The 26,956-nt window shown below is 37.6% G+C and overlaps 2 protein-coding genes across 4 annotated transcripts in view; one reads left to right on the forward strand and one right to left on the reverse strand.

Moving 5' to 3' along the window:
* vcana (versican a) overlaps positions 1-13,159 on the forward strand; it is a 31,214-nt gene extending 18,055 nt beyond the window's left edge. Inside the window, exons 1-8 of one of the 2 annotated variants that reach the window (XM_008418879.1) lie at positions 7-3,531; positions 3,618-3,731; positions 3,817-3,930; positions 9,155-9,313; positions 9,603-9,685; positions 11,618-11,762; positions 12,119-12,301; positions 12,394-13,159. In XM_008418879.1, the coding sequence (XP_008417101.1) occupies positions 42-3,531; positions 3,618-3,731; positions 3,817-3,930; positions 9,155-9,313; positions 9,603-9,685; positions 11,618-11,762; positions 12,119-12,301; positions 12,394-12,551 (4,446 nt within the window). In that variant the 5' untranslated portion in view covers positions 7-41 and the 3' untranslated portion in view covers positions 12,552-13,159. Of the gene's footprint in view, positions 1-6; positions 3,532-3,617; positions 3,732-3,816; positions 3,931-9,154; positions 9,314-9,602; positions 9,686-11,617; positions 11,763-12,118; positions 12,302-12,393 lie in introns of those variants that run through there. The other variant, XM_008418880.1, reaches the window with a different exon arrangement.
* Positions 13,160-15,727: 2,568 nt separating this feature from the next.
* On the reverse strand, positions 15,728-26,501 carry LOC103470440 (hyaluronan and proteoglycan link protein 1). Of its 2 annotated transcripts, XM_008418882.2 has the most exons (5): positions 26,409-26,501; positions 26,192-26,297; positions 19,111-19,443; positions 17,352-17,654; positions 15,728-17,190 (listed from the first exon to the last, which is right to left on the reverse strand). In XM_008418882.2, exons 2-5 carry the CDS (start codon positions 26,280-26,282, stop codon positions 16,901-16,903), a joined length of 1,017 nt encoding a protein of 338 aa, XP_008417104.1. In that variant the 5' UTR covers positions 26,283-26,297; positions 26,409-26,501; the 3' UTR covers positions 15,728-16,900. The 2 variants fall into 2 exon arrangements, with proteins under 2 accessions (XP_008417104.1, XP_008417103.1); XM_008418881.1 differs by lacking the exon at positions 26,409-26,501 and having other exon boundaries at positions 26,192-26,381.
* Positions 26,502-26,956: the final 455 nt, after the last annotated feature.

Here is a 26,956-nt window from a genome sequence, read left to right on the forward strand (position 1 = left end):
TCCTACCTAAGGATGAGGACAGTGTTCAAACAGGTCACAGAATGAGACCTTCACTTTCCACAGTAACAGGCAGAACAGAAAGTTCATCTGCTGCTTCTCCAGTAGATAGAGACTTTACAAGTGGCCAAACCATTGACATGTCCCCAACCCTGTCTGTTGTTACAGAATTATCTTCATCTGATATCATCAGTGAGAAAGCACAATCTCCTGAAACTAGGACGATTCAAATAAGCACAGATCCCGAACATTCTGGAGAAGGATCTGCTGCTTTTACTGACAAGTCAGTTGTGACCATTGCTACTGCATTCTCAACATCTACTGTCTCTGACGGTAAACCCATGAGCCCATCAACACTTTCCCCGATTACTCCATCTGCCTCATCATCCACAACTCCACATGATCAGATTGATGAAATGTATACAATGTTTCCAATGGTGGAGTCTATTCCTCTAATCAGTGGATCAAGTCTCTACAGTATTGACACAACAACAGTAACTATATCTCCTGAATCAGAGTCTGTCTCCGTGAGAACAGGACAAAGTACTTCTGGTGAAAACATCACTATGTCTACTGACACAACCATCACACCAACCATATCTGGTTCTTCTGCTTTCAATATTCTGTCTGACTTGACATCTAGAAAAACTGAAACAAGCCGATCAACGCTTTCTCCAATTACTTCGTCTGCTTTTAACAACATGTACTTTTTGACATCAAAAAAAGCTGAAAAAAGTCATACTACAAAACCAGATGTTTCTTTAGGTGTCTCTTCTCCTTTGCAGATCAAAACTACTTTATCTACAGTAACAGATGAAAGCCATAAGGCCATGCCTCAGACAACATCTGAGTCTGATGGAACGGTTTCATTTATGTCATCATTTGAAGTCACTACAAGTTTGTCCACTAATGAACCTATCTTTTCTTTTACCAATGAAGAGGTGACCTCACCAGAGACTGATGATTTCAATGATACAGAATCTTCAGGCTTCGAAGGATCTGCAGACATAGATGACACAGTGCATAAAATGCAAACAGAAGCTCAGCAGCCCTTTGTTGAAACATCTGCCCTAGCAATCACTCCAGCAATCTTAACAGATGCCAAGCACACCGAACTGACCACAAAATCTCACAATGGTTTTTTTGTTGCAACAGATGAGGCTGAGACAGATGAGACTGAGAGTCGATCATTAACAAGTCTTTCTGACAAAAACATTTTCTCCTCAACCTTAGCCCCACACATGACAAATAGAAAGACTAACTTTGCTGATCTTGGAATTGGAAATGGTTCTTCTGATGCCAACCCCAGTGAGTCAACATTTCAACCAGTTTCTAATTCTCCTCTTAATACCAGATCAATTATTGATTTGAAACATTCCCATATCCCTGATACTACTGGCTCTGTCACATTTACCCTCCCTCCATCAACATTAGTTTTAGAATTCGCCACATCTTCCACCCCTGTGACTGAGAAACCAGTTGAGTTTTCTTTGAGTAGCACTGTTCACTCAGTTTCCTCAGTGTCGGTGTATAAGGAAAAAGACAGTTCAGGTCATGGCTCAACAACTCCTGAAAGCTTATCTCCAGGAAATACATTTCCTCCTTTACAGGCATCTAGTACAACACAACTAACAACTCACAAATCAAAATCATATTCAGGCTTTACTTTAACAGATAATAGGAGTATAGGTGACCAAACCTTTGACATATTTACCTCAAACCCAGCGATAACCAACAACGTCACATTTGGAGACATGTCAGATGAAACTGAAACCTTTGTTTCAATTAAAACAACATTTGATGAGCAGGTTTCCAAAAAAGGGGTTGAACATTTCTCAAATACAGAAAACCCCCTCAGTTTTGAACCAATTAAACATCCAGATTCAAGAACAAAAAGTCCAAATAAAGATGGAGTGGCAATAGAAGCAACACAATCATCTCACAGAGCAGACTATGTTATAAATGATCACATAATTAATAGTTCTAGCAGTGACACTAATAAAAAATCAACATCCACACCATCTCCTGGTATTATATATCACAGTAACAAAGAACAACAGGTTGTGATTGTTATGCCAAGTCACGGCCAAACTGAGACTGACCAAGCTAAACAAATGCCTACTATGGTCTTGCATGCATCTGAACCATCAAGCAGTGCATCCATTCTATTCACAGAGGACACAAAAGATGAAGATAAACTGTTTTCTGGAGTCACATATAATTTGAGGCAAGAAAGTTCCACCTCCGAAGTCAGCACAAAGGATGATATGTTCATTAATTTTGATACTGTATCTGTAGTTTCCTCCTCTCCATTTTACCCAACTATCCAGACAGAAGAAGTTGAAGTTGATTCAGCAATTACAATGACACAAGATATGGACTTAACAGAAGAACCGGAAGGCTCAGGGGCTGTCAATGCTCCATTTTTTACTCCTTCACCAGTAACTACAGACCCAGTTTCAGTCACTGACCTCTCAAGATCTTTTTTGTTATCAACTCAAGCTACTACTGAGTCTGCACATTCAAATTCTAAAGAAAGCCTTGGTGGACATACAGCCCAAACTACTACTTTTTCTGCTGGAATTGATCAAAACAGATCAATGACTTCATCAACAAAAACTAAAGTATCTTCAGTAACTGGAGTTTCAAGTAAACTTGTTTCCTCTAACCCTATTCTCAAAGATATTTCAGCTTCAGCGTCATCTGACTATATAATTAAATTCCACTCAACTATTTCCCCTGTAGTAACACCTCAGAAATCATTTGAACAAGTGAGATCAGCGATCACAAACACACACCACCCACAACCAGAGAATTTATCTGAAGAATTATCACAAGCCACAGTTTACCCTATGTCCACAAATCATGGAAAACTTCTGGTTGAAGAATCAACCAATTTTCATCCTGTTAATTATTCTGTGAGTCAGGTTGATAATGGTTTGGCAAGTCATGTGACAGCTCTCCCAAAACTAATTTCTGATGCAAACGTTGGAAAACCACCATCCCCACAGAGTAGCTTTTACCCTGACAATGATCATCATACCCCAGTCAGTGGTGCAGGGAACCAAACACTTCTTCAATTTGTTTCTCAGTACAATGAAACCGCAAAATCAAACACAAGTGAAGTGGATATTTCCACAATGTCCAAAGCATCTACAAGTGAGTCTTCCCAGACTGTATTCAAGGCAACTGCTTCAACAATATCAAAGATGGAATTGATTAACCTTGAAAGCACCTTAGGGGGAACAATCAGTACAATTGATATCAGTACAGGTGATGAAGAAACTACCACAAGTATCCATAGAGAATTAACAACATCAACAACACAATCACCAAACCAGGTAGAATTAGGTACATCTTTAGCCACACAACCTTCATCCTTTTCTGAGGAAGAAGAAAAACACGACAGGAAAATGTCAACATCTCCATTCCTTAATGGAAGAGGCCCAGCAACAGAAGAAGGAACAACCCCCTCTATCCAAATAAGACTGGATGTGGGCCACACAGTTGTTGGCGAGACTGTGGACTTTTCTGGTACCTTCTATTAATTTTTTATCAATACAGCAAAGTATTTATGCTCATAGAACTTTGCCTAAATGTTTATAATTTTTACTCAACAGGAATGTATTCATGTAAGGAGAACATTTGTCTGAATGGAGGATCTTGCTTCAAGAGTGGCAGCATCTATTCATGTAGCTGTTCTCCGGGATACACTGGTCATCAGTGTGAAACGGGTATGACATTGATCAATACTAGAAATTTTCTATCACATAAACTGGAAATTTTTACTCTTGTTGTTTTGACTGTGTTGTTCCACAGACATCGATGAGTGCCAGTCAAATCCATGCCGTAATGGAGGCACATGTGTTGATGGGCTGGCTTCCTTTACATGTGTGTGTCTCCCAAGCTACTCTGGGCTTTACTGTGAGGAAGGTAAGTTCATTTTGTATTGGCTTTCTCCTTCCTAACAAAGTCAGTTTGTTAGAAATGCAACTTCCTCCTATTGTTGTGTTTATTGAGATTTATATGACATGATGGATTAATTAATTTTTGAACAGCTTCTTTATAAGGTCATATTTTGGGACTTACAATAAACTTACATAATACCATATGAACAAACCAGAAATTAAGTCAGTCTAATTCTAGATCTACCACTGACCAATGGTAAAGAATGCCGACTCATGTTTTGTTGTGTATGATGATTGCCAATCTATCATCTCCCTTCGGTGTCAGATAATTGATATTGTTGGCATTTACTACTACAGAAACTGAGGCTGTTAAGAGAGAAAAAAGTCTCAATTTCAACTCAGAAATATATCTACAGGTCAAGGCTGCAGAAAATTTAGAAATGCTTGCAAAAAAACAGCTGCATTATTTTAGACCCTTTTTTAGACCCTTAAAATAATCTGTGTTTGCTGTGCATTCAGGATCGATTGAGACAATACAAGCTTTTGAATTTAGATAAAAAGATCATGAAAAAAAAATAAAATCCCTAAGCTTAGCTTTTTATCTCCATATAGCAGAACATTGCTTTTCAAGCTATTGGTTTGGCAGTTAGTAATTTTGATGAATCATGAAATTAAGGAGTCTTAAAATTGCATAAAACAAGTTCCATATTATTTATCTGAAAATTCCAGATTGCATTTAATTTCAATTGCAGCCAGTTGACTAACATTACTAAGAACCTTAATTTAACCAAAATAACAATGAACAGTGTCCAGGCTGATGCTATTTTTTTGAGTCTTATAGCCATGTTTACACTCAATAGAAGAATATGAGTATTCACTGCTAGTTTAAGGCCAATTTTACAACTAGATGTACTTGGTCCCATTTAAACAAACTGAAGTTTTTTTCCTTTAATATTGTGATTTGGGTAGATGTGATCTGAATTATGCTGTGGACCAAACAATCTAAAACTGGTCACCTGAATGTGGACCCTGGTTCACCTGGGCATGAACACTGATGCTGTTTGTTTGCTTTTAGTGCAGTTACCAGTCAAAAAAGGAGAGTGAAAGTGAGCCAAATGGATAAGCAGACTTTGCTGCTTATATATTTTATAATCATGTGTGATCTGGAAAATGTTTTAAATCTTACACAGCATCTGTGTAACGCAGCAACATGTCATATGTCTCTGGTTTTGTTTTGTTTTTTTGCTAAAACTATAACAATATCTAATTTTGGATATCTAAAATGCAATTGGAAATTAAAGATAGATGTATTGCTTTGATTAAATGTGAAAATGCCTTGCCACAGTAGCTTGCAATTTATTCAGTCCAGCATCTTCCAAAAAATTCCCAAATGATCAGTTGTTGTAACTACATGACATCATCAAGCAGTTTTGTCTAATTTTAAGAGTCACCCACATCAGATGAACTAGGATATGTTTTTAACTTAATCCTCCTTTAAACCCCAAGCCCCTCATACAGAATTTTTTTAGTAAAAGGCCTAACAGCAAATGTTCAAAAAGCTTAATATTTAAAATATAGAAGTTTGCCGAGACAATGCTAAGTTCAGGCAAAAGTATGATGTGCGCAGATTTTACTCATGTTTTGCTCATCATATTTTCTTCCCTTCCTTTTTGTCTGTGTCATAAACACTGCTGTGTTCTTGCAAGATTACCGTAGCTGTTCAACAACCCAAACTTGATAAGTTTGTTCCTAGATCAGAAATGTGTCCGAATGACCACATCATGTGATGGCGCACTAAGCAGCATTTCGTTCTCTTCACTGATGACTGCTTCACACTTCAGGACTTTCCTTATTCCTTATTTCTGCTCACAACGACCCTTTTGTTACGTAAATTCACACCATGACTAGTCATTACATCAGAATTATAACTTAGCTTGTCTTGATTTTTTTTCAGGAATTTAGACAAGCTCTTTAGGTCAGTGACTGGTCCCCAACCTTTTGATCACCGGTCAAGGCCTGGCAATTTTACTGTGGCCCAGGGAGGAGGAGGGTATCACAATTTCCAATTTTTTGCCCCAATTTTCCCCTTACGACAATCTTAGAAGGTGCTGAGTTCTAAGATTGTCGCTTGTGATAATTGTAACCCATCATGCTGCAGTCAGTGTTACGTAGAACACCTGACAAGCCGCAACCGAGAATCCGGTGGACATCAGAGATGATATGTGGAAACGGCATGAATGTTTATTCAGCATTTCTTACAAGGAATATCAACAGAAATGATCATGAGAGGAACTGGAGCGAAACTGGTAACGCAGTTGATAAACTGAAATAAGGATATTCCTTCAGTCAGGGCTTGACACTGACACTAACTCGCTTAAAATAAATCCGCAAACTATTGCTACTGCTTATACATCGTCATCCGTGTTTGTTTATTCTAAATTCATGTACCGTATGTTGAGGGTTTTATGGGATTTTCTTCTGGAATCGGGATGTTTGTGAGTGGAAACTGTTCGTGTGTGGTGTGTTGCTCCTGCCGTGTGGCTGGACACACGAACCGATCAAACCTGTTGTACTTTTATAAACTCTGTGTGGTTATTGAGGTTTGGAAAATCGGCTGACAATTCTTAAATCGCCGTGTGGACCAGATTTAAGACTCACAAGCCCTACTCTTCTACTCTCAACGTTTACACCTTCAAAATAAGATACAGATGCGCCTCAAAAACAAACATTTTACTTGCCTGAAATTATTAACTCACGATAACGACAAATTAATGGGAGCCCTGAGTTTGTTTCTCTACAACGAGACAGTCCCATCTCAGAGTGATGGAAGGCAATGACACCCGAAGTGTTGCTTATGTACAGCGTGCCTGGTCTCTACGTGGCGAAGCAGTTTGAAGGCTTCATTGCCTCATTAGCGAGCTAGTGTTCTGATCTGTCATACCCGTCAATCCAGCATACTTTATGGTAATACGCATGCGCACATCGATGTTACTTCACATACTGCTTACTCAGCAGATTTCTTATAAATCCGTCATACCTGTGTGTTATGTTTCTCAGACGTTTACGGTAAATTTTATTTAATTAGGCTGCTATGCTAATATTACTTAATATTATAAGTAATATTAACACAAATTACTTATGCTGTTTCCAATATCGTTACCATACTGTAAACAAGACATCAGTCCTGTTTAGCGTCATTATTACTAGACATATTGTTTGGCTACAAATTTGGTCTCCCGTGGAATATTTTGTCCCTATAGCTAATCTACGTTTTTTAATATTTCAATATTTCTTTAGAAAACTGCACGAAATATGTCATAAAAAGCATGAATAACACTGGATGCTGACCGAAGCTGTTAGGCAACAAGCAGAACAACACCTCTTTCTGGACACTGCGTGGACATAACTAGATTTTTCTTATTTTATTTTTAATTACCGTAAACTTCCAAGAAATAAAACACACAAAATTAAACTTCTACAGGTATGACGGATTTATAAGAAACGTAACAGCGATGTGCGCATGCGCATTACCACGAGGTATGCTGGATTGACGAGGTATGACAGATAGACAGAACACCTGTCGCCGCATATCGTCCAGAACGGGTTTGGACTGTGGGAATCACCTACCGGGATAAATCCATTCTCCTGTCCCTTCTCTGCGCCTTTTCCTTTAAAAAGACAGCTGATCTGTTTCTTACTCATTTTGCTGCTTGTGGGCTCAATGTTGGCGAGCAAGATGTAACCGAGAGAATCCGGTTAAAAGATTTTCAAAATAAAAGATCCTCCAGACTCATATAATGCATTCAAAGGAAATTTGTTTCTTGTGCGGCCCGGTACCAATTGGTCCACAGACCGGTACCGGTCCATGGACCGAGGGTAGGTGACGACTGCTTTAGATAATTACCACTTTGAGGCTCACTGTATGATTTTTCTCACTTAGTAAACATGGAAAGCAAAATTTTGACTTTTTCAACACATTCGATTTCCATATAAATCTTCACAACAGATGTTGGACAAAGGAAAAAAAAGAAGAAAACATCTATGACTGATTTCTCCTAACTAGCCTACACCCTAAATTTTGTGTGGATAGGCCCTCCTTGATTTCCACCCATATTATGTACCCAGACTCAGCTGTATGGAGCTATGTTGCCAAATGAAAAGAAAGAACAACTAGTTCATGAAATAACAACAAAGAACACTTGTAATACCTTTGGGGGTTTCGTTGTTGTTTCAGTAAGTGAAATATAGATAGATGTGTGCAGAGTAACGCAAAAGTATACAAATCTCTGTCAAAATTACAAGTTTTTGGGAGAGGAATAATTCAAATCGTGATTGTTAATTCACAAGCTTTTTACATTTTTAATTTGATATAAATCATGTAGAATCTAAGTGAAAAAGAAACTAATCTGTGGAGGAAGGAATGCAAAATGTAAAGAAATCTTATTTTACAATAGGAATTTATCAGGAAAAAGTGTGACAATTTTGTATATCATATGAAATATAATATGTAATGTTTTGTCTTTTTTCCAAAATGGATAAAAATCATGCCAAAAACTGGCTAGAGATTTTGCCAAGGAAAACAGATGCAGAAATATATTTTACAAACCATGTCTTTAGTTTACATTAATTATACAGTTGAAACCAGAAGTTTACATACACTATAAAAAGACAAATAAAGCATTGAAATCATAATAAGCCTTTCTTGTTTTAGGTCAATTAAGATTAATTAAAATTGTTCTATTTGCTAAATGCCAGAATAATGAGAGAGAGAATTTTTAAGAAAAATATTATTACTGGTGTATGTAAACTTCTGGCCTCAGCGCTATCTATCCAAAACTCTATTGACAACTCAACACTTGCAACACGAGCTGATCTTTGAGGCTAAGTTGTAATCAATATTTGTGATTTTTCACGTAGGACTTGTAAAGAAATACTTTGATAGAGATCACATGGCATGCTTGTTTCAGTTTATACGAGGTTGTTCACACTTCGCTTGAATAGTTCATTTCCTATTTCTCTTCACCACTGCCTAACAGAGTTCATTTTAACTTACAAACAGTATCAGGGACAACTTGATTCTTGAATGGCCATAGTTGGCTTTATCTATGCTTCCCTCTTTGTAAAATTATGCATTGTTATAAATGTTTTCAAGTTCTAAGAGAGATTAGTGTTTTGTTGAAAGGCAAATTAAGTTAGAAATCCTGTAGGTCCTGCACACTAAAACTCCATCTCATCTTCTCTGCCATCAGATACTGAAACATGTGACTATGGTTGGCACAAGTTTCAGGGCCATTGCTACAAATTCTTCCCCCAGAGGAAAGGTTGGGACTCTGCAGAGCGAGAGTGCCGCATTCAGGGAGCTCATCTCACCAGCATCCTTTCCCACGAAGAACAACAGTTTGTCAACCGTAAGCAACATATATGTATATATTGTTTTTATAGAAAGTCCCTAAGTCCAAGAACATGCTTTGCTTCCTCATAATGTTTGCTGTTCATGAGAAAAGGGAAACAACAGCAGGTATTTGATAAGTGCACAAAAAATGTCCAAGCAGTAGAAGAACATATGGTGCAGGAAATAAAACGGACTGTAAAAATGCCTGTGTTATCTTTATTTTCTTTTTTACATTTTGCAACTGCACATTCTGAAAATTAGAAAGTAAAAAATGTAATCAGCTGTTTTTCCATGCTAAATGGCAGGTCTTGGACAGGATTACCAGTGGGTTGGCCTGAATGATAAGATGTTTGACAACGACTTCCGCTGGACTGATGGCAGCCCTGTGGTAAGACACTGCCTTCTGACATGCATCATTCTCCCTAAACATGGCAGTGTAAATATTTGGAAGTGATGACGGAGGCTGTGATCTAGGGAGAGTTGCTCCTTTAAGTGAGCTCTGGTTCCTTTCTTGTGACTCTCACTCTCCTCCACCTTGTATCCCTACACCCCTGTGACTATTCTGGTAATAAACCTGATGTAGATTAGGCTGTAAGGCACCTCTAAATCACCTTCCACTTTGTGGAAATCAGTTGGTCCAATAAGGCAAACTGGGAAAGCGTAGGCAAGGAAGGCTGCTTATCTTTTATGAACGCACTGTTTTATAAAACAGCTTAATCAGTGCGTTACAAAAGTATTCATGTTGTAATGCTTTACATTTTGTGAGTTGCAATCCCAATCCACACAATGTATTATGCTAAAATTGGGTTTCCTTTATAGAAACAGATCAAAAATTAGTGGACATATTTTATATTTTGTATTTGAATTATTCTGCATATTGCCTTTTTGCTGCAATTCCAGATACTTTACAGAATAAAACCTAGTTACTGTTTCCATCAGTGTTGTGTGGACTAATATGATGATCCCACAAAAGTAGAGGTGCAGAGGAAGCTGAAAGAAAGCCTAAGGGTTAATAGGTAAACAGTGACCAATTTAGAGGTGATGAGGCTGTGAATGAGGTTGTGTGAAGGGGTCTGGCAGGCGTGGACTTTTATGGTCCCTCTTTATCCTTTCTCCCTCCTGAGAGAACCCAGCAAGTAGGCAGTCACATGGGGGAAGGGCCACCAAGCAGACACACAGATGGACAGCACCTGTGCTCAACTTTAGGTTGAAAAAAAAAAAGAAAAACTGTCTCAAAGCACCCCAAGGCCTTAGGTGGGTGGTCAACTCAACTGAATCCAAATAAATAGGATATTTTTAAAACTGTGAAATTGTACTTACTGGTGAAAAGCTTAGAGCAAATCTGGTAATGCTAAGAAAGAGCACAGAAAAGATACTTGTTGAAATATCTTAGAATGCATGTTTAGATCAGGTTGTGGAGTTTGTTTGAATATTTTAATTGAGATGCAGACTTGTCAGGCAGTTGACAGGTCAACCATTTGTTGGTCTGAGGTGAGCAGAGCAGGAAGTCAGAGTATGTTTGTTAACCATAATGACAGAGCACCAGAGCCTAGAGGGATGATGGCAAGAGATTGTGTGAAAGGTGGGGGGTCGTCACAGCTTTGAAGAAAGTGTTTGAACCTTGGACATGCTGAAAGACTACAGTTAGAATCAACTGCAGCCTGAATGGCCCTCAGCTTCACAGCTGTGTGTATACTGCATAGACACTCATATGCACATGCAGTGCTTTTTGTTGGCAGGGGTACACATGATGAAAAGTGTTCACAAAAAACATGTACAGTGCAATAACATGGATACCAAACATACCATGGAGATAAAGTCACAATGTGGTTGTAGATCCAACAGTTTTTTTTATATACATTGTGCCAAATTTGTAAAGCAAATAACCTCAAAGTTCTTTTTAGACGTTCTTAGTTTCCTTTTCCCCGATCTGGCTGTGCTGAGTCTCGGAGGCTCAAGTTAACGCTGAGTTTACCCAGAGAGATCCAGCTTCCCCCTCTTGTGGACATTGATCAAATTGCAGTGGCTACACACTTCTGCTTAGAAAGTACAGTTTTTGTTGGTAAAAAGAGTGTGCATACCTATTGATAATCGTACATCTGCAATCTTGGTGGGTATCAAGCTGTGTTTTTTTTACTAAACAAGCCTACTTCTTCTCATAAGTTTACATTAGGGACATAAAGACAGAATGCTGTCTTTATTTTGGAGAACACACTTTTTACATGACATTTGCGACTAACTGTGCCATCACAGAGCAAAATTTTTAGCACAGACTTGCAGATCCTGGGAGGTTAAACATGAGACTCTGTTCAATTTTCAGCAATATGAAAACTGGAGGCCCAACCAGCCCGACAGCTTCTTCTCGTCTGGAGAAGACTGTGTGGTGATGATTTGGCACGAGGGTGGCCAGTGGAACGATGTCCCGTGCAACTATCACCTAACCTTCACATGCAAGAAAGGCACAGGTAATGAAAGAAAACCTTTTGTATCACACAACTTGCTAAAAACCGAAAACAATAATGTATCATGTCATTGAGTTTGATTTTCTGAAAGCAAAAAAAAACAATACATAATCTTCTTGCTACCCATATAACAAAGCATTGATTCTTTTCAGCTTTACAGGTGCATCTCTAAAACATTTTCTAATTTATTGAGATGCACCAGTGGACAACTAACTGTCAGTGTGTAGCAATATAACCTAAGTGCATTTATTTGCACAGACTACATCCTTATGCTGCAAGGATTTTTAAAAATATGTTCCATAAACTTATTTTCCTTGATTGTTTCCTTGTTGAAGTCATGTCACCCTTTGTTCTTCCAGTGGCCTGCAGCCAGCCCCCTGTGGTTGAAAATGCACGTACCTTTGGTAGAAAGCGTGAGAGATATGAAATCAACACACTGGTGAGGTATCAGTGTCGAAATGGGTTCATTCAGAGGCATGTTCCAACCATCCGCTGCCGTGGCAATGGACGGTGGGATACACCTAAAATCTCCTGTATAAGCCGTAAGTATAACTGTTATTCCTGCAAATGAAACATTTTGCTCAAGATTTCGAAATTCTTATTTTCAGACAATTTCAAACATTTTCTCTTTCAGCGTCGAGCTACCAGAGGTCCTTCATGAGGAGACATCAACCCCACGCTCTCTACAGTATCAATAATTTCAAAAAATGGCAGGATGAGTCCTTGCGCCACCACCTTCAGCGCAACAGGGGAAGAAGAGACAGAACGGCACAAAAGAGGACAAAGCAATGATTTCCAAGAGAAATCAAGAACACTTGCTTGACGGTTGTAAGAAAGGAAGACCAGAAAACAAAAAGTGCGTTAAAAAAAGATCATCAACAGAAACCGAGAGGATAAACTGCAAGTTTCTTGTATTTACAATGACGATAATATCTTATAAAGTGCCTTTGAAATAATTTTACCTGATGATTCGTTTCAAGAGAGACTGCTACATTCACAGTGAGGACAAACTCTTTCAGCTGGCTTCTGGAAGCACTATGAGCTGTCTACTTTGATATTCTTTTATGTTTTTTATTTTATATTTTATGTTGACTAATTATATGAAACATTCATTGTTGCTGTCTGATGCATCAACTGTGCTATTTGAAGCCAATGCAAGTGTCCAGCATATATAGAAAGAACATAATACAGCTTATGTCACATAAAAAGAATTTATTTTGTCGTCCTGTTTAATGCTGGAATGCATGAATGCATACGCATTAATATGTTTTCTCAATTTAATCAAAGACCCTACATGTCATGAGTTGTAGTTTTTCTCAGATTGCAAATAGGGCTATTAATTAGTACAGTGCAAGAGTTTTTTTTTTGTTTTTTTTAATATAAAAAAACTTTTTTCTTTTCAAACATAGACTAAAAAGGCTTGAAAAATATTGCTTGAAAGTATTTTCACAGGCAATAGCAACAAATAGCCTTTTTCTCACCAGGAAAAATCTATTTGGTGGCAGCTTTCAAAGGTTCGAATTACCAGCTTTTCCTGTTTTCTTCTAACAAGCAACATTTATGTACACGTATGTATCGACAGAATCTTTCAAACATTACTGGCCTGACTTTTGCATGATACAGTTTTGAAAGGTTCCTCTCTGAGTACCTATTGACAAAAACTTTAAACACAGACAGAAACCGATGTCAGTCTATTTCTAAATGAGTGAAAAACCACCATGTGTAGCTCAAGCAGCTTGGATTTCTATTCAGCTCACAATCCTTTGGTACGGCATGTTTACATTACTGTTCTGCTGTTAATTGGAACACATCAAAAATAATCTTTTTGGTTTTTTTTCGTGCGTTTTGGTTGTGTTTTACCATAAAAAAATGTTTTTCTTTTAAAATTCTCTTTTACTTTTTTTTTTTTTACTGTGCTTCACTGCTTTTGCTGCACATCAAATCAGCCGTTGAGAGAATGTATTTTTGTGAAACACTCAGAGACTTGAACACTAAAGCTGTTGCGGTGGAAGAGATACAAATAATTTATTTTCAAGCTGCTTTTTTATCTCCTCGTGTGTTTTATACTGACGAGTAAAATGTGTTGATGTCACTGGTCCCAGCAGTGCTCTTTTTATGTGTGTGTTCAACAGAAAACAGGACATGCTCAGAATGTCTACACCTGATGCAATAAAGACAGAAATGTACTCATTTTATGCAGTTTAATCAGTTCATGTGTCCTTTAGCATCTCTTAATACCACAGTGAACCAAGAGACATGGAGGGCATGATAAGCAATAATTTTTGTTCTGAAATAGTGACAAAATCTACTTTTACATGTGAATGGCTGTGTCTCTGCAACAGTTCTATTGGAGCAATGTTGCTTTATTTGGTCTGCCTGTGAATGTTTAAGTGCGTTTTGCCCTATTGTGCACATAATATCATTTTATATTTATATAGCAACTTATTTTTTTCTACTTTACAATGTGAATGTATGAGATGTTTGTGAATTTGTTTTATTTTAAAAAGATTAAACTGTTTTTCCTGCTTTAACTCACCAAAGAAGCAAATAAATATATGGATGTGTGACATTTAGTTTGGTCATTTACGTCATTTACCACTTTTTTACAGTGACTTACTGCCTTCTTGAAATATATATTAGATATATGCTGGCCCTGCAAAGGTTTCACCACCAGGAGGAGCTGTTTGACTGAAATCCTTGGGTTTCTTCTCTGCTTGCACAGCACATAGGGATTTAACTTTTATTTGAATCAAAAACAATAACATGAACAGTAGTTTTTACAGCAATTCAGTCTCATTCAAATCAAATTGTATTTCAGAAGAAGGTTCAAATCCACAATCTTTTCTATACAGAGAAGAATTAGAATCACCTTAGTGGGACAGAAAAGCTTTATCTTCAATAAAGAGCTCCTGCTCTCTCGTAAACAAAGCAATCTTTAGGTTTTCAGTTTCTTTTCTGGCACAGCACACTGTTACTGCTGAATTAACATTTAACCGGTTGGCGCAAACTGTGCATAAGTTAACAGATGTTTATCATTTTAAAAGCTCAGTTTGGTACCCAACAAGCCTTGACTTGTGATCAAAGACTTCACCAAGGTTCCTGAGGGAGTATTAGACTGGTAATGGTGTCATGAAATGCTGACGTCACAGTGGAAAATCTTACACCTCTTATCCTGCGCAAGACTCTTTGGGGTTTATCAAGATTTCCAATTTTCTTTTAGAAAGGAAATGCACTCAGACCATGTTGGTGTAGACATGCAACACAGATAAAAGCCTCATCTGACATGTCAATACTGTGTCGCTCATCTTTACATTTTGGGAAGTGTTGTTGCTTCATTATTTACTCGTCTGCTCAAACCAGTTGACAATAATCTTACATGTATGCAAAAGCTGTAAGTACTTTCTAAATCATTCCAAAATACTTTTTAAAAACATTTTTTAAAAGTCTGTTGTATTTGGCGCGTATTAACAGTAGTGCACTGCAACATATTCAGATTTTAGGACTTTACCACAGGAATCTATACTGTATTTTATTGTATGAATGTTAGTTGTTAACAGGTTCTACAAATTGAGCTGCAGCTTCTCCAGAATGACCACATACCATTAGGCTTCTTCTCTCATTACGACTCACTACTAACTGCTAATTAACTTTGGAAAGCAATTAATTGGTGGTACTAGATTTTCAAATCAAACTGTCAAACTAAAAGGCGAGAGATACAAATATTATCCCACTTTTTGTGTTGTTATTGGTGACGTTTGAACAATTTTCCTCCATTCAACACCACTTTGTGTTGCTCTCTCTCATATTGGACTTTATGTTTGCAATGTGACAGAATTTAAAGTCTGAATCCTTTTGCAAATAAAAATGTACATCACCTATACAACTGTCTGATTTGTTATTTATAATTTCTGCATTCAAACATAAGACATGCTAATATATTTTTCAGTCAAGGAAACCCAGAAAAAAAGCATTTTTAAAAGTTGTGTTTTTATTTTTAATTGCAACATTGTGAAACGGTACATGGTGTCATACAAAAATACTTTCATATTTTGTATGTCAAATTGTGAGCAAATAAACATCTGCTGTAAGTATATCTCAGTAATCAAAATTATAAAAAAAAGGAAAAAAAAAAGATGAACAACATTTTCACTTATCTTAATGACAACTACACATTTTAATAACTACTGTTTGCTATGTTTATCACACGGTTAGGTGTTTTAAGTTTAATTCTATATCAGATCAAATGAGGATTATATGCACTTTTCTTGCACAATGAGTAGGAAAAAGCAAAATCTTAATATAATAAAAAAGAGAAATCTGCAAGTCAGTCTAGAATTTGTACTATTTCTTTTCAAGAAACAGTGTAAAGTTATCAAAGAAAGAACAAATGTAAAAAAAAAAAAAGTAAAATCCTTATGTTAGATAATAGAAACAATGCATTGAGGTTAAACATTATTACATCTGGACATTTGTAATTTCTCCCTAATCAAACTGAAATGCAGAAAAAAAAAAATATATATATAAAGAAGAAACATCCATCAAATCTCTTTGCAGTTGACTTGCTCACAGCTTTTCTGGTCAAAGATAAATTTTTGAGGTTTTGTAAATACATGTATGTTAATCTATGTGAGAAAACAGCTTCAAACCTGGCAACCAGGTTCCTTCTTGGTGTAATCTGTGAACCAATAGCTCAACAGCTGTAGTCTTGTTCTGTTAATCACACTGAAATCAATTTATTTTGTTGATATGCATGCTTATGCAAAATTGATAAAGCATTGCTCAAGACACATTTGAAAGCAGCACACATTCTTTGAGCATAATTGCAGCCAAACATTGAACATTACACATTTTGTGGAGGACATACATTTTCAATTTTGCTCTTTACTGAACAGTCTTAGCTAAGACTGTTTAGAAGAGTAAACAGATAGAAATAAACAGAAAATATACCCTAATTGTTTGTTTCATTCTGTCGTTTATTGCATATTGATTTAAATTGCATGACACTAGCGTAACATCTATTATGGCATCAGAAAGTTTTGGACTAGTTAAAATCCAAATGAATCTGCTTTAAAAATTTATTTTTTATGGCTGTTGTTGCTGCTCTTTGGTGTCTGTGGTTTACCTGCATGTTTTTCATTCTCTCACTTTTCAGCCTTGAAGCAGTAGACACCATAAGACTTAACCTTTTTGTCTGGGAATCCAACAAAGCGCACTGCAGCCTCTGTGGGACTGCAGTTCTTGCGGGCCCTGGAAATAGGGTAGCGCACACTTCCGTCAGCCAACCAGCCAGCATCACATCGATCGTAGCCCTCAAGCTTCCAGGCAGCATACATCTGGCCAACCTTCGCAATCTCTGCATCGTCGTCTTGGCACGCCTGCACAGCCTCGTCAAAGCTCAGCCTTTCTGGCTGGACCAACCAATAGAAACGACCTGGTAGCAGAGACAGCCAAAAAACAAACAAACAAAAAAAACTTCCTTTAATGTAGATACATGCCTTAAGAGGAAAGATGTTTTTCTCTATGAGAACTGAAATTTAATATATAAAGCTCATACTGTAACTTGAAAATAAAATGGAGAAAAAAGGCCCCTACCTTGGAGTTTGGAAGCAAAACAGAACACATCAAAGCGGCTCATCTGCTTGTTTCTGAAGCCGTAGTTTCTGAGACCAGGTCTGCTGTTGATGCCGCCGCAGGGTTGTCTGGGTTTGGTGATTGGATACTGTACTGTACCGTCATTCAGCCAACCAGCATTACACCAGTCCAGACCGTCTTTCCAGGCCTCCAGCAGCTGATCAAAGGAGGCAATTACAGCATCCTGACTTCCACAGGACTGCACAGCATCATCAAAATTCAGGTTGTAGCGCCCATGATGGGGAGAGTACGGGAAAACAACACCTAAAAGACATAGAAAATGCTGTAGCAGGATGACCAAACCCTAGGTTATTCTGTATTTGGAACAACACAACACATATTGTTTGGTAAGAGCTAAATCTCTATGATTATTTCTAATTTATTTGCAGACTCAGTCAAGTTAGAAAGAGGGAATGTCACAAATCTTATCACTTTAGAACTAATTTATTTCAAACATGCATGCTTTAAAGCTTATTAAGTAGCAATTAGCAATAGATTAGGACACTCGAGATTTATATCCAGCAGTTGATCAATCTAGCACAAACCTCAAAATATAATGTATTTGTATGAAGTTAAAAAAGAATGTGTGACAAGTCACAAGTAACAAAATAGAAAATATTTAAATGTATTTCTTTCAAAAATGTCAAGATGGGTTTCAACACGGTTCCTCCAATACTATGAAACCCTGCCATTGTCAGCTATATAATGCTGATTTGCTGGCTTTCTTTGGAGTGGATTGGTTCTTCTAACCCTCAGCTATATTGTTGGAGGTAATTGTACCTCCAACACAGTGACAATACTACTGAGGGAAATGTGAGATTTGCTATTTTGACCAATATTAACATGCTTCCTCACACACTGGAGGTATACTTATTAAATTACTTTTGTCAGCTGGGTCAAAGTACAAGAATAATACGTTGATTTAAAATGGGGTTTGCTTCAATATTATTTTGGTCTAAAAGTCTGTTTTTAATTGTCCAAAACAATCAAAGAAAGACAAAGACATCAGTTCCTCTATGTTAACAGTCCTATGTTTAAATTGGCTTGGGAGTCTTCATTCAAATCTGGGAATGACTTCAAACCCCATTTAGCTGTTGCTTTGTTCAATTGTCCTTGTGAGGTTGGAGTTAAATCTGAGAATAATGTTACGTTGTACAAAACCATGTTCCAGTTGGAAGCCAGTTAGCCAGTGGGATTTGGTTAGAATGTGATGGCCACTTACCAGACTTACTATGACAGATAACATAAACCAGCTACACTGTATTTCTTTATTTTATACATTCAAACTTTGTAGAAATATTCTAAGATATTCTTAGATTTTTACCTTTACTTTTTATGTACAGTGCAGACAGAATGGATTTTGAGTTTACAGTTGCAAATCAGAAACTTGGACTTGAGATTGAACACACCAAGAGTTGCATTGGGTTTACTCATTATTTTTGCTTGGAGTGATAATGCTATTGAAAATGTAAATTGGAGAATGTATGACTCTGCGTCTTATGCATAAAAATGCATGCATAAAAGTTACACCAAAATGTTCAGTTGTTGTTTTATATTAAATCTAAAACCTAGAAGAAATGTAAGGAGTAGAAAAGAGACATAGCCCTACAGTCAGATGTAAATCCGGATTCTAGACGTGCATTATAAATCATAAACAGAATAGCCATTTATTTACTGGTGATTAAGTGAATTAGTGTGTTGCTAAAACAATACAACTTACCTTCAGCGAGACCATTTTTAACCTCTAAGATTACATCTTGTATGAGGTCTTCCATCCCATCCATGATATCACAGCGGTACCTTCCCATGTCATCCATAGAGACGTCAATTAACACCAAGGAGGCATCACCATTTTCTATGTCTAACAAAAAGGCACGGTTTTCAAAGTTTCCATAAGTCCTCTTGTGTAAACCCATGTATACAAGCACATCCTCATTTTGGGATGGATCTTCTCCCACTTTGATCCATGTCACTTTCAGACTTCCAAAGAAATTGCTTTCCTCTGCCTGAAGCTTGCAAGGCAGGGTGACGTTTCCACCCAGATCAGTCTTGACTAAAAAAGAGGAAAATATGCAAAGTAAACCAATATGTTCATGATACTTTGACTTTTAAACAAAATATTAAATCAAATACAGGAAGAACTTTGAATACATATATTGGATATATAACATTGAATTTTCTTGCATTAGTCTGCTTTCATTTTACATGCACTTCATGCACTTTGTTTTCACCTGTCATGTAAAAATCCCAATAAGTTTGTGATTTTAATGTCCAAAATATGAAAAAGTTTGAGAGAAAAGCTTTTGCCTGGCACTTCACCAACACGCTGTCAATTGTTGAAAGATAAAAATGTAGAGCACATGTTTGAAGACTTCTCCTGCCCATAAGTATTACATTCTGCAGTGTAAGTTTTATTGGGTTTCAGGCAGTCTGTAGTGCCTGGAATCAATCCTCTTCTTCTGTCTCCTTCCCGAGGCTGTCGGCTTTGGCAAGTGCAAGCTTTTGTTTCCTCAGCATTAGCTTTCAAAATGAAAACCTTTCCTTTCATGCACTCCATCTGATTTTTGTTAAGTGTATTAAACATCTAATGAAGAACAGAAATCCTTTCCTCCGGGGCACCCGCTTCCAAATCCTCACTGTCCAACCAACGTCACTCCTCAAACTCCAAATCATGTGTCATCTTTGTCTCACCATGGGTTCCCATCATCTCCTTGGCCTCGCTGTTTAGACCTCACAGGGCTTGCTTACTTAAGAAGACCGCAGCCAGCAAGTGTTGTCCGAACCCAAGATATTACAAACAACAGATGAACGGATGTCATGGACCTCTGACTCCACTCCACCTCAAACAATTATATGCACATAAGGCTGTATCATTCAGTCTTGCAAATCCAAGAAAGATGCTAGATCTGTGCATGCTGTGTTGATTATAATTATTGTGTTTGTCTAGTTTTTCTGATCTTTGGTACAAACAGTACCTATCTGTAAAATGGCAGGTTTCATTTTTTTCTGGGAAAAGGATTCACTGCATCAATACATTCACAAAATTATTTAACATCCCCCTTCTTACCAGCCTGATCCTCCTGCCAACCCAACCCAACCTGCACCCCTAAACTCCCAATTCACGTATACACCCACACAAATCGTGTCTGTGTCTGATTAGTTTTGTTCTCTGTTTCTGCTTGAAGATGCCAGAATCTGTCTTGATGTTTTGTTCCAAAACTATGGCTGGAATACTGTCTCACTGGCTCTTCACAGCGAAAGGAACCTTGTCCTCCTGGGTATCACAGGAAAGAAAAGAAGTTACTGGCTGTCTGCCTTAAGCTCTGCTCAACTCAAAACCTTTTCTCAGCATACACACGCATGCAGACCAAGTTATAGGAATAAACTTCCAGAATACCCCACATCCAAATTTTGCTAGCTTTTTATGTTTTGTATTACTGTTTGTTTTTATTTCTGCAGCTTTCTGACCGTTTGGCAGCCTTGATGTGTTTCACATGGGTCTAATTAAACTTGCTTTCCTTCATGTTATTTGTCTCTCCTAGGCAAAAAAGGTATTTCTCTTTTTCATATTTTCATAACATATTTTTTAGTGTATGCCTATAGTATGTTTGTCAAAATTTTATTCCTTGTGCTTTTTTTTATGTCTGTCCTGAATTTCAGTCTCATCTCTTGAATTGAAACTCACATATAATCTATCCTAATACAATTAATCTACTCCAGTATAGTCATACAAAAGTGACATTTGAACTCCTTGGTAATAAATGCAACTTTACCAGATTCAAGCAAAAGCACTGATGAAAAAAAATATATGTTGGACAATCCAGCTTATCACATTTTAAAACTTTTTTTCACCCGAAGCTTATGTTTATTAGTAACTGCTTCTTTCACCAAACTGCAAGACCTTCCAAGTAGTCTGCAAGATGCCAAGCATTTTATGAGCTATGAAGAGCCTCACAGCTGCTTATTACTGGTGTTTTTCAAAGAAGTCAAATATTTACAAGCTGGACGAAGATTGCTTTTGGCCTTTTTGAAAGTTAGTAATGACTCAACTCCTCCTGCCTCCTAAATTCTCTGCATGGGTAGCCGTGGCACGTGGAGTGACTGAAGACCCGAGCAATCCAGAATAACTAACTGGCTCATCAAAGCTTTACGAAAAAAATGACGTTAGTTAGCATCACCTCACCTAATGTGATGCCACCAACTTTTCTGCCAAGACAAAACTTGAGGAAATGAGAGAAGACAAAGGGCTTCTTTGTACTGTGTTAGTTGAAGCACTGTTCAGTCCAAATCAGAAAACCAGCTTCTACATCTGGCTTGTAAGTCTGAAACATGAGATGTAAGCAGCATTATAGTACCACTAATGTGAGTCTTAAACTGGAGTGAAAACATACTCTACTGCAGTCATACAAGTTTAAAAGTACCTTTCAGGCATAATTCTGGAAAAAAAAAATATTGACACCCTCAATAACTTATTTCTAAGTAAATGGATTTTTAATTAGCGTGACATTTTCACACTAAGCAATCCACAGGATAATAAAAGATTAGTCAATTAATTAGCTGTTGAAGCTGCTGAAGTTGGTTACAGATGTATTATTATATTTCTAAATGTTTAAGTAAGTCACATTGGGAAAATAGAAAATTTAAACAACATAATTTCAACACAAACCACCAGAAACTCATTGTTCCTCGCAAGACCTCTGGCAGATCAAAAGAAGAGTAAGAAGAGTTGTCTGAGGTCTGAGAACCACTTGAAGAGAGTCTCAGAAAGGTCTGGCCTCTTTTTTTGTAAACAATAAGCAATGCACTCCAGCATTCCTTCACATAAACACATTGCAAAAGACTCCACAAGAAAGAGCAAGATAAGACTTGCTTAAATGTTGCTGCAGAACAGTTGGACAGCCCAACAAAGAACTGGGTGAAATGAGACCAAAACAGAATGTTTCACACAACATTTTTATAGAGTTAATGGCATTGAACATTATTCCCAAATGTGAATAGAAATAAAGGTGGAAACATAATCGTATGCAAATAAGAATAGGCAAAAAATACTTTTGTTAGTTTATAAATCCCTGAATGATGTAGCATCAAAATACATTGTTTTTATTATTAACCTTCCAGACAGGTCTTCTGATTCTAGCCTACTCTGCATCCTCACAACCAAACATGGAGAAGCAGCATCAAATGTTTATACTTCACTAATCTGGAACAAACTTCCAGAAAACTGCGAAACTGCTGAAACACTGAGTTCCTTTAAATCAGTGCTCCTCAATTCCAGTCCTCAGGCTCCCCTGGTCTGCATGTTTTAGATGTGCCTCTGTTTCAGAACAGCTGCTTCAAATGATTGCATGACCATCAGGTACTGCAGAAGCCTGTTAATCACCCACAGATTCAATCCAGGTGTGTTGCATAAGGGAAACACCTAAAACATGCAGGGCAGGGGGGCTGAGGACAGGAATTGAGAAACACTGCTTTAAATGGAGGCTAAAACCCCACCTGTTTAGAGTTGCCTTTAATTAATGTCAACTGGAATACTTATCAATATATGTGATGTATTTGATGATGTTTGATGATGACATCTCACAAATATATAGTGTTTATTGCTTTTTTCATTGTTGGTTACTGTATTTGTAATACATAACACAGAAAATTTATTCGTAAGAATGGGTATGAATCTAATTTCAACAATGCATATGGCAGCTTTCTCAACATGATATTCTCAAGACATTTTAAAGCTGTAGTATTTTAGAAATTTCAGTAAGTGTTTTCAACAATTATTCCCTATGTTCTTTCACTTTTGTACACATAGAGTATTTTAATTTATAGATCAAATTCTGCTGGCTTCTTTATAAGTATGGTGGTTATGGTGGTTGATACTGGCATCTGGTTTGAGTTTCATGTCAGGAGTCCCTGTTAAAACTATATTTACAGAGAAAACCTCGGTGTGTTTTAGGACTTACTTTCCCCACCGTTGAAGCAGGCTGAAGGGAGTTATGCCTTTGAGGCTTTGGTAGCAGACAGAGACGGGGACGTTAAAAGTAATTCCACACTCTCTGTTGCTACCAAGGTCACCCCTGCGGAGAACGCTACTCTGATCACGCAAGGCACATTTTGCTTGTAAAGCAACAGCCTGTAGGGTTTACCTTCATTCTTCTCGCAGGAGAAGTGTAGCCGTTCTTTCGCCGACGCACCTTAGACCTCAGCCTCTAAAGTCAATTGCAGTCGTAAATGGTTCTATTTCAGATAGAAATGTATGGTCAGTAGAACAAACTATTTTTTTAAGATGTAGATGCTAATGAAAACACAGCAAAGAACTAAGTGAACTAATGTGTGTAGGAATAAAGTAATCAAGACCTACTCGCATTTTATTACCAAGCACAATTCTCTTTCACTCTGTAAAAACGTTGCATTAGTGCATAATTGGAACCATCTGTTTCTTTGCAACACTAAACTCTGATATTACCGACATTGCAAAGTTCCAAGTCAAACTCTTTTTCTGTATTCTAAAGCTGCAATGTTTTCATTTTGGAGTAGAATGACCAAATCTGGCCCAAAATCCCCCCTTTAAAAAAAAAGCATCCCAGTTTGTAGATCACACATCTTTATGTGTATATGAGAGTATGTGTGCAGTGTGCCGCACCCTTTTGTCAGAGGAGCAACTCATGAGATGACTTACAACATCCCAGAGCTTTGCTGTCCTCTGCTGCCAGCCAATTTGCGCTTGAGCGGAGAAAGGATTATTAACAAGCACAGCTGGGACAAACACAGCAGGCCAACTCCTCCCCACTAATTCCAATAAAGTGTTTCCTGTGTTCTGTCCTGCACAGCGAGCGCAAACATAGTGCCTCTATGTGCACAATATGTGTGATCATGAGCTTACATGTGCAGTCGACGTTTATTGGAATGGGTTGTAGAATTTCACTGAAATCCAATGAATATAAATGCAGAACATTAAATGTGGTTCCATCATCTCATTTCTGAGCCTAAACACAAAATCCAACCCACCCAAAGCCCAGTTCCAGCCAAGCCCGTTTTTTCCCACCGAGTCCCAGCAACTGGGCCGTGGCTCGGTAACCAAAAGCTACAGTAAGCATTAGACTTAACAGACTATTACCTCACAGGGAAAGACATAGTCATCTGGCTAGCATTCAGCGAGGGACTCTATACATTTGGCTGTGGGTCGTTAATCTTCCCTCTACTCTTGTCAGGCTGCCTGTTGCCATGGCTCTTTTCCAAAAAATCCCAATGCTGCTGTGAGTCAGAGGGTGTGAGGAAGCAGACAACACCCCAATGAACAGACAGGAAGCTCTTACTACGGAAAATATGGCCCACAGATTACTTACCGAGCTGGCTTCAGATGAACAACTGCTGTTGCACAATAAAGAACTAGGAGTCATTTAATAATATTTAGGTAGACGTATGCACATGCACAAAATGCTATGACATCACAGGCCTGTGAGAGAAATTTAAAGTGGACAAAAAAAAGGCCTAATCCCCTTAAAGAGCGAAACTCTTCTGTCGACAGGGTGGCCTTCTCCGCTACTGCTTGGAAAACAGACAACTGAGAAATCCTTAGTTTCCCACTTACTGAGTCAGCTTGCTGGCTGCTAAAGAAGCACTGAATTTCACTCAGCCTATACAGCAAAAGGGAGTTTCTGACTTCCCCTGTTTCTCCTTGCAGAACAAAAGTAGTTGCCCAGTTTTGTAGCTCAGAGTTTCATCTGTAAACGCAAGGTGTCTTCCTGCAAGGAGGAGTGATTTACACATTTCTGCATCCTATTTAGTTCAACCCCTGTCAATTTGTACCTCCACTATAAACATGTTACCATTTTAACTCTTGCACATCTACCCCTAAAGAAACTACTCACCTATGTAATTAACCCTGGCATGTATTATGAGATGAAATAGTCACACAGTGCTCAAGTCTTAATTCAAAAATTTTATTTAATTAAATACTATTTTCTTAAAATGAATACAAAATATTTCCTTTTTTTTTGTCCTGATCGCCACCTGGGACAATTGACTCCCATGGAAAACAAAATAAAAGTGAGCTCATTGTTTATACATATTAATTACAGGAGTCCCAAAACTACATTTCCTTACTGTGGATGGTCAGCAGATTATAGACTTTTTAATTTAAAATCAATTGCCAAAGACAATACAAGAAATCCTCTGAAAATGATGCTAGGTTCTAAATTTCTCTTACAAATTTGCTCCAAAATTACCATGGTGCAAAGTGACAAAGAGGCAGAATGACCAGCCACCTTTTTTGAATACATTATTTATTTTTTTATTTGTCTATATCATTTATCCACAGCAAATGATAAAATGTGGTGAATATGGTCAAATAAAAATAGACATAATTATTCTTTTGCTGTTTAGCATTTCAAAGACCAAATATAACAACCTCCACTAGCTCAGTTTCGGACATCTATTTAAGGTTCAATATCTGGTATTAGCAGAGAAATTGTCATTCAGCAGAATGACAATTGTTGCAGTGAATGACAGGATAATTTATTCACCAGCCACTGGGTACCATGGTGGTCTGTATGCAAGTCAGTGAGTCAATGGTGAGTCACAGTATGTGTGGGTGTGTGGGTTACCCCAGAGACTAATCTGTTACAAGCTGCTACAATGGCCATGTTGTTACACAAGCTTATAGTGCGGTACCATTTTACAGAGATATCTCATCCGCCTGCACTTCCTCTTTATTTTCTTTTTAGAACAAAGATATATACATGAAATATGTAGAATTAAAGCAAAACCATTGCATTTGCAAAATGTCTGTGTCATGTTAAACTCACCTGATATAAGGGGGGCAGGAGTTGCAGTTTGACCGTATGCACTGCCAGCCAGAGCCAGGGAAATCATTGTGATGCACAGGAGGCTTATCATTTTCTCTCTATTGTCCTCAGTTATTGAAAAGTAAAAAAAAAAAAAAGTTATTCAAAAAAATTAATCTTAAGCTATACTTTAAAAAAATCTAAATTTTCTGAAAATTATTTTTTTTATTTTATCTACCTGTTTCTTTTTCTGCAGCAGCTGTCTGTAGTGCTACTGGAAATTTTGGGCTCCTCGGAGGTCCAGACAAATGCCTTTTATTGTAGCCTAGCATGGTAGAGACCACTCCTCCTCTCCTCAGCCCATCACCCTGCATAGCTTTTACCGGCTCCCTTTTGGCACGTCTTGTATGAAAAAAAATCCCCTCCTTTCCCCCTTGGAGAAGCAGAGAAACAGCTACACATTGTGAACCAGCTGAAAATGGTCCAAAGTAATAGGTATGCAAAAATAATAAACCTCGAAAAGTTCTTGCGTAAAAGTAAATATAGTTAGGTAAAAAAAAAAAGCAATCTGTTATTCACACCAAATCTTGCTCTCTGCTCTGAATTAGTTTGCATGAAATATTTTTTGCAACCTCCAGATCAGTGTTTTTACTATTAAACCAAAAGCCTCTCACAAAAGTTATTGATATCAACATATGGAAATTTCAACGTTTGCATGTTAACTGCGACAATATCAGTTTCTTAATTTCTAAAAGTCTAAAAGGAAGACCCGAAGCAATTGAGAGG

The sequence above is a fragment of the Poecilia reticulata genome, linkage group LG9 (genome assembly GCF_000633615.1).
Source record: "Poecilia reticulata strain Guanapo linkage group LG9, Guppy_female_1.0+MT, whole genome shotgun sequence".
Lineage (NCBI taxonomy): Eukaryota > Metazoa > Chordata > Actinopteri > Cyprinodontiformes > Poeciliidae > Poecilia > Poecilia reticulata.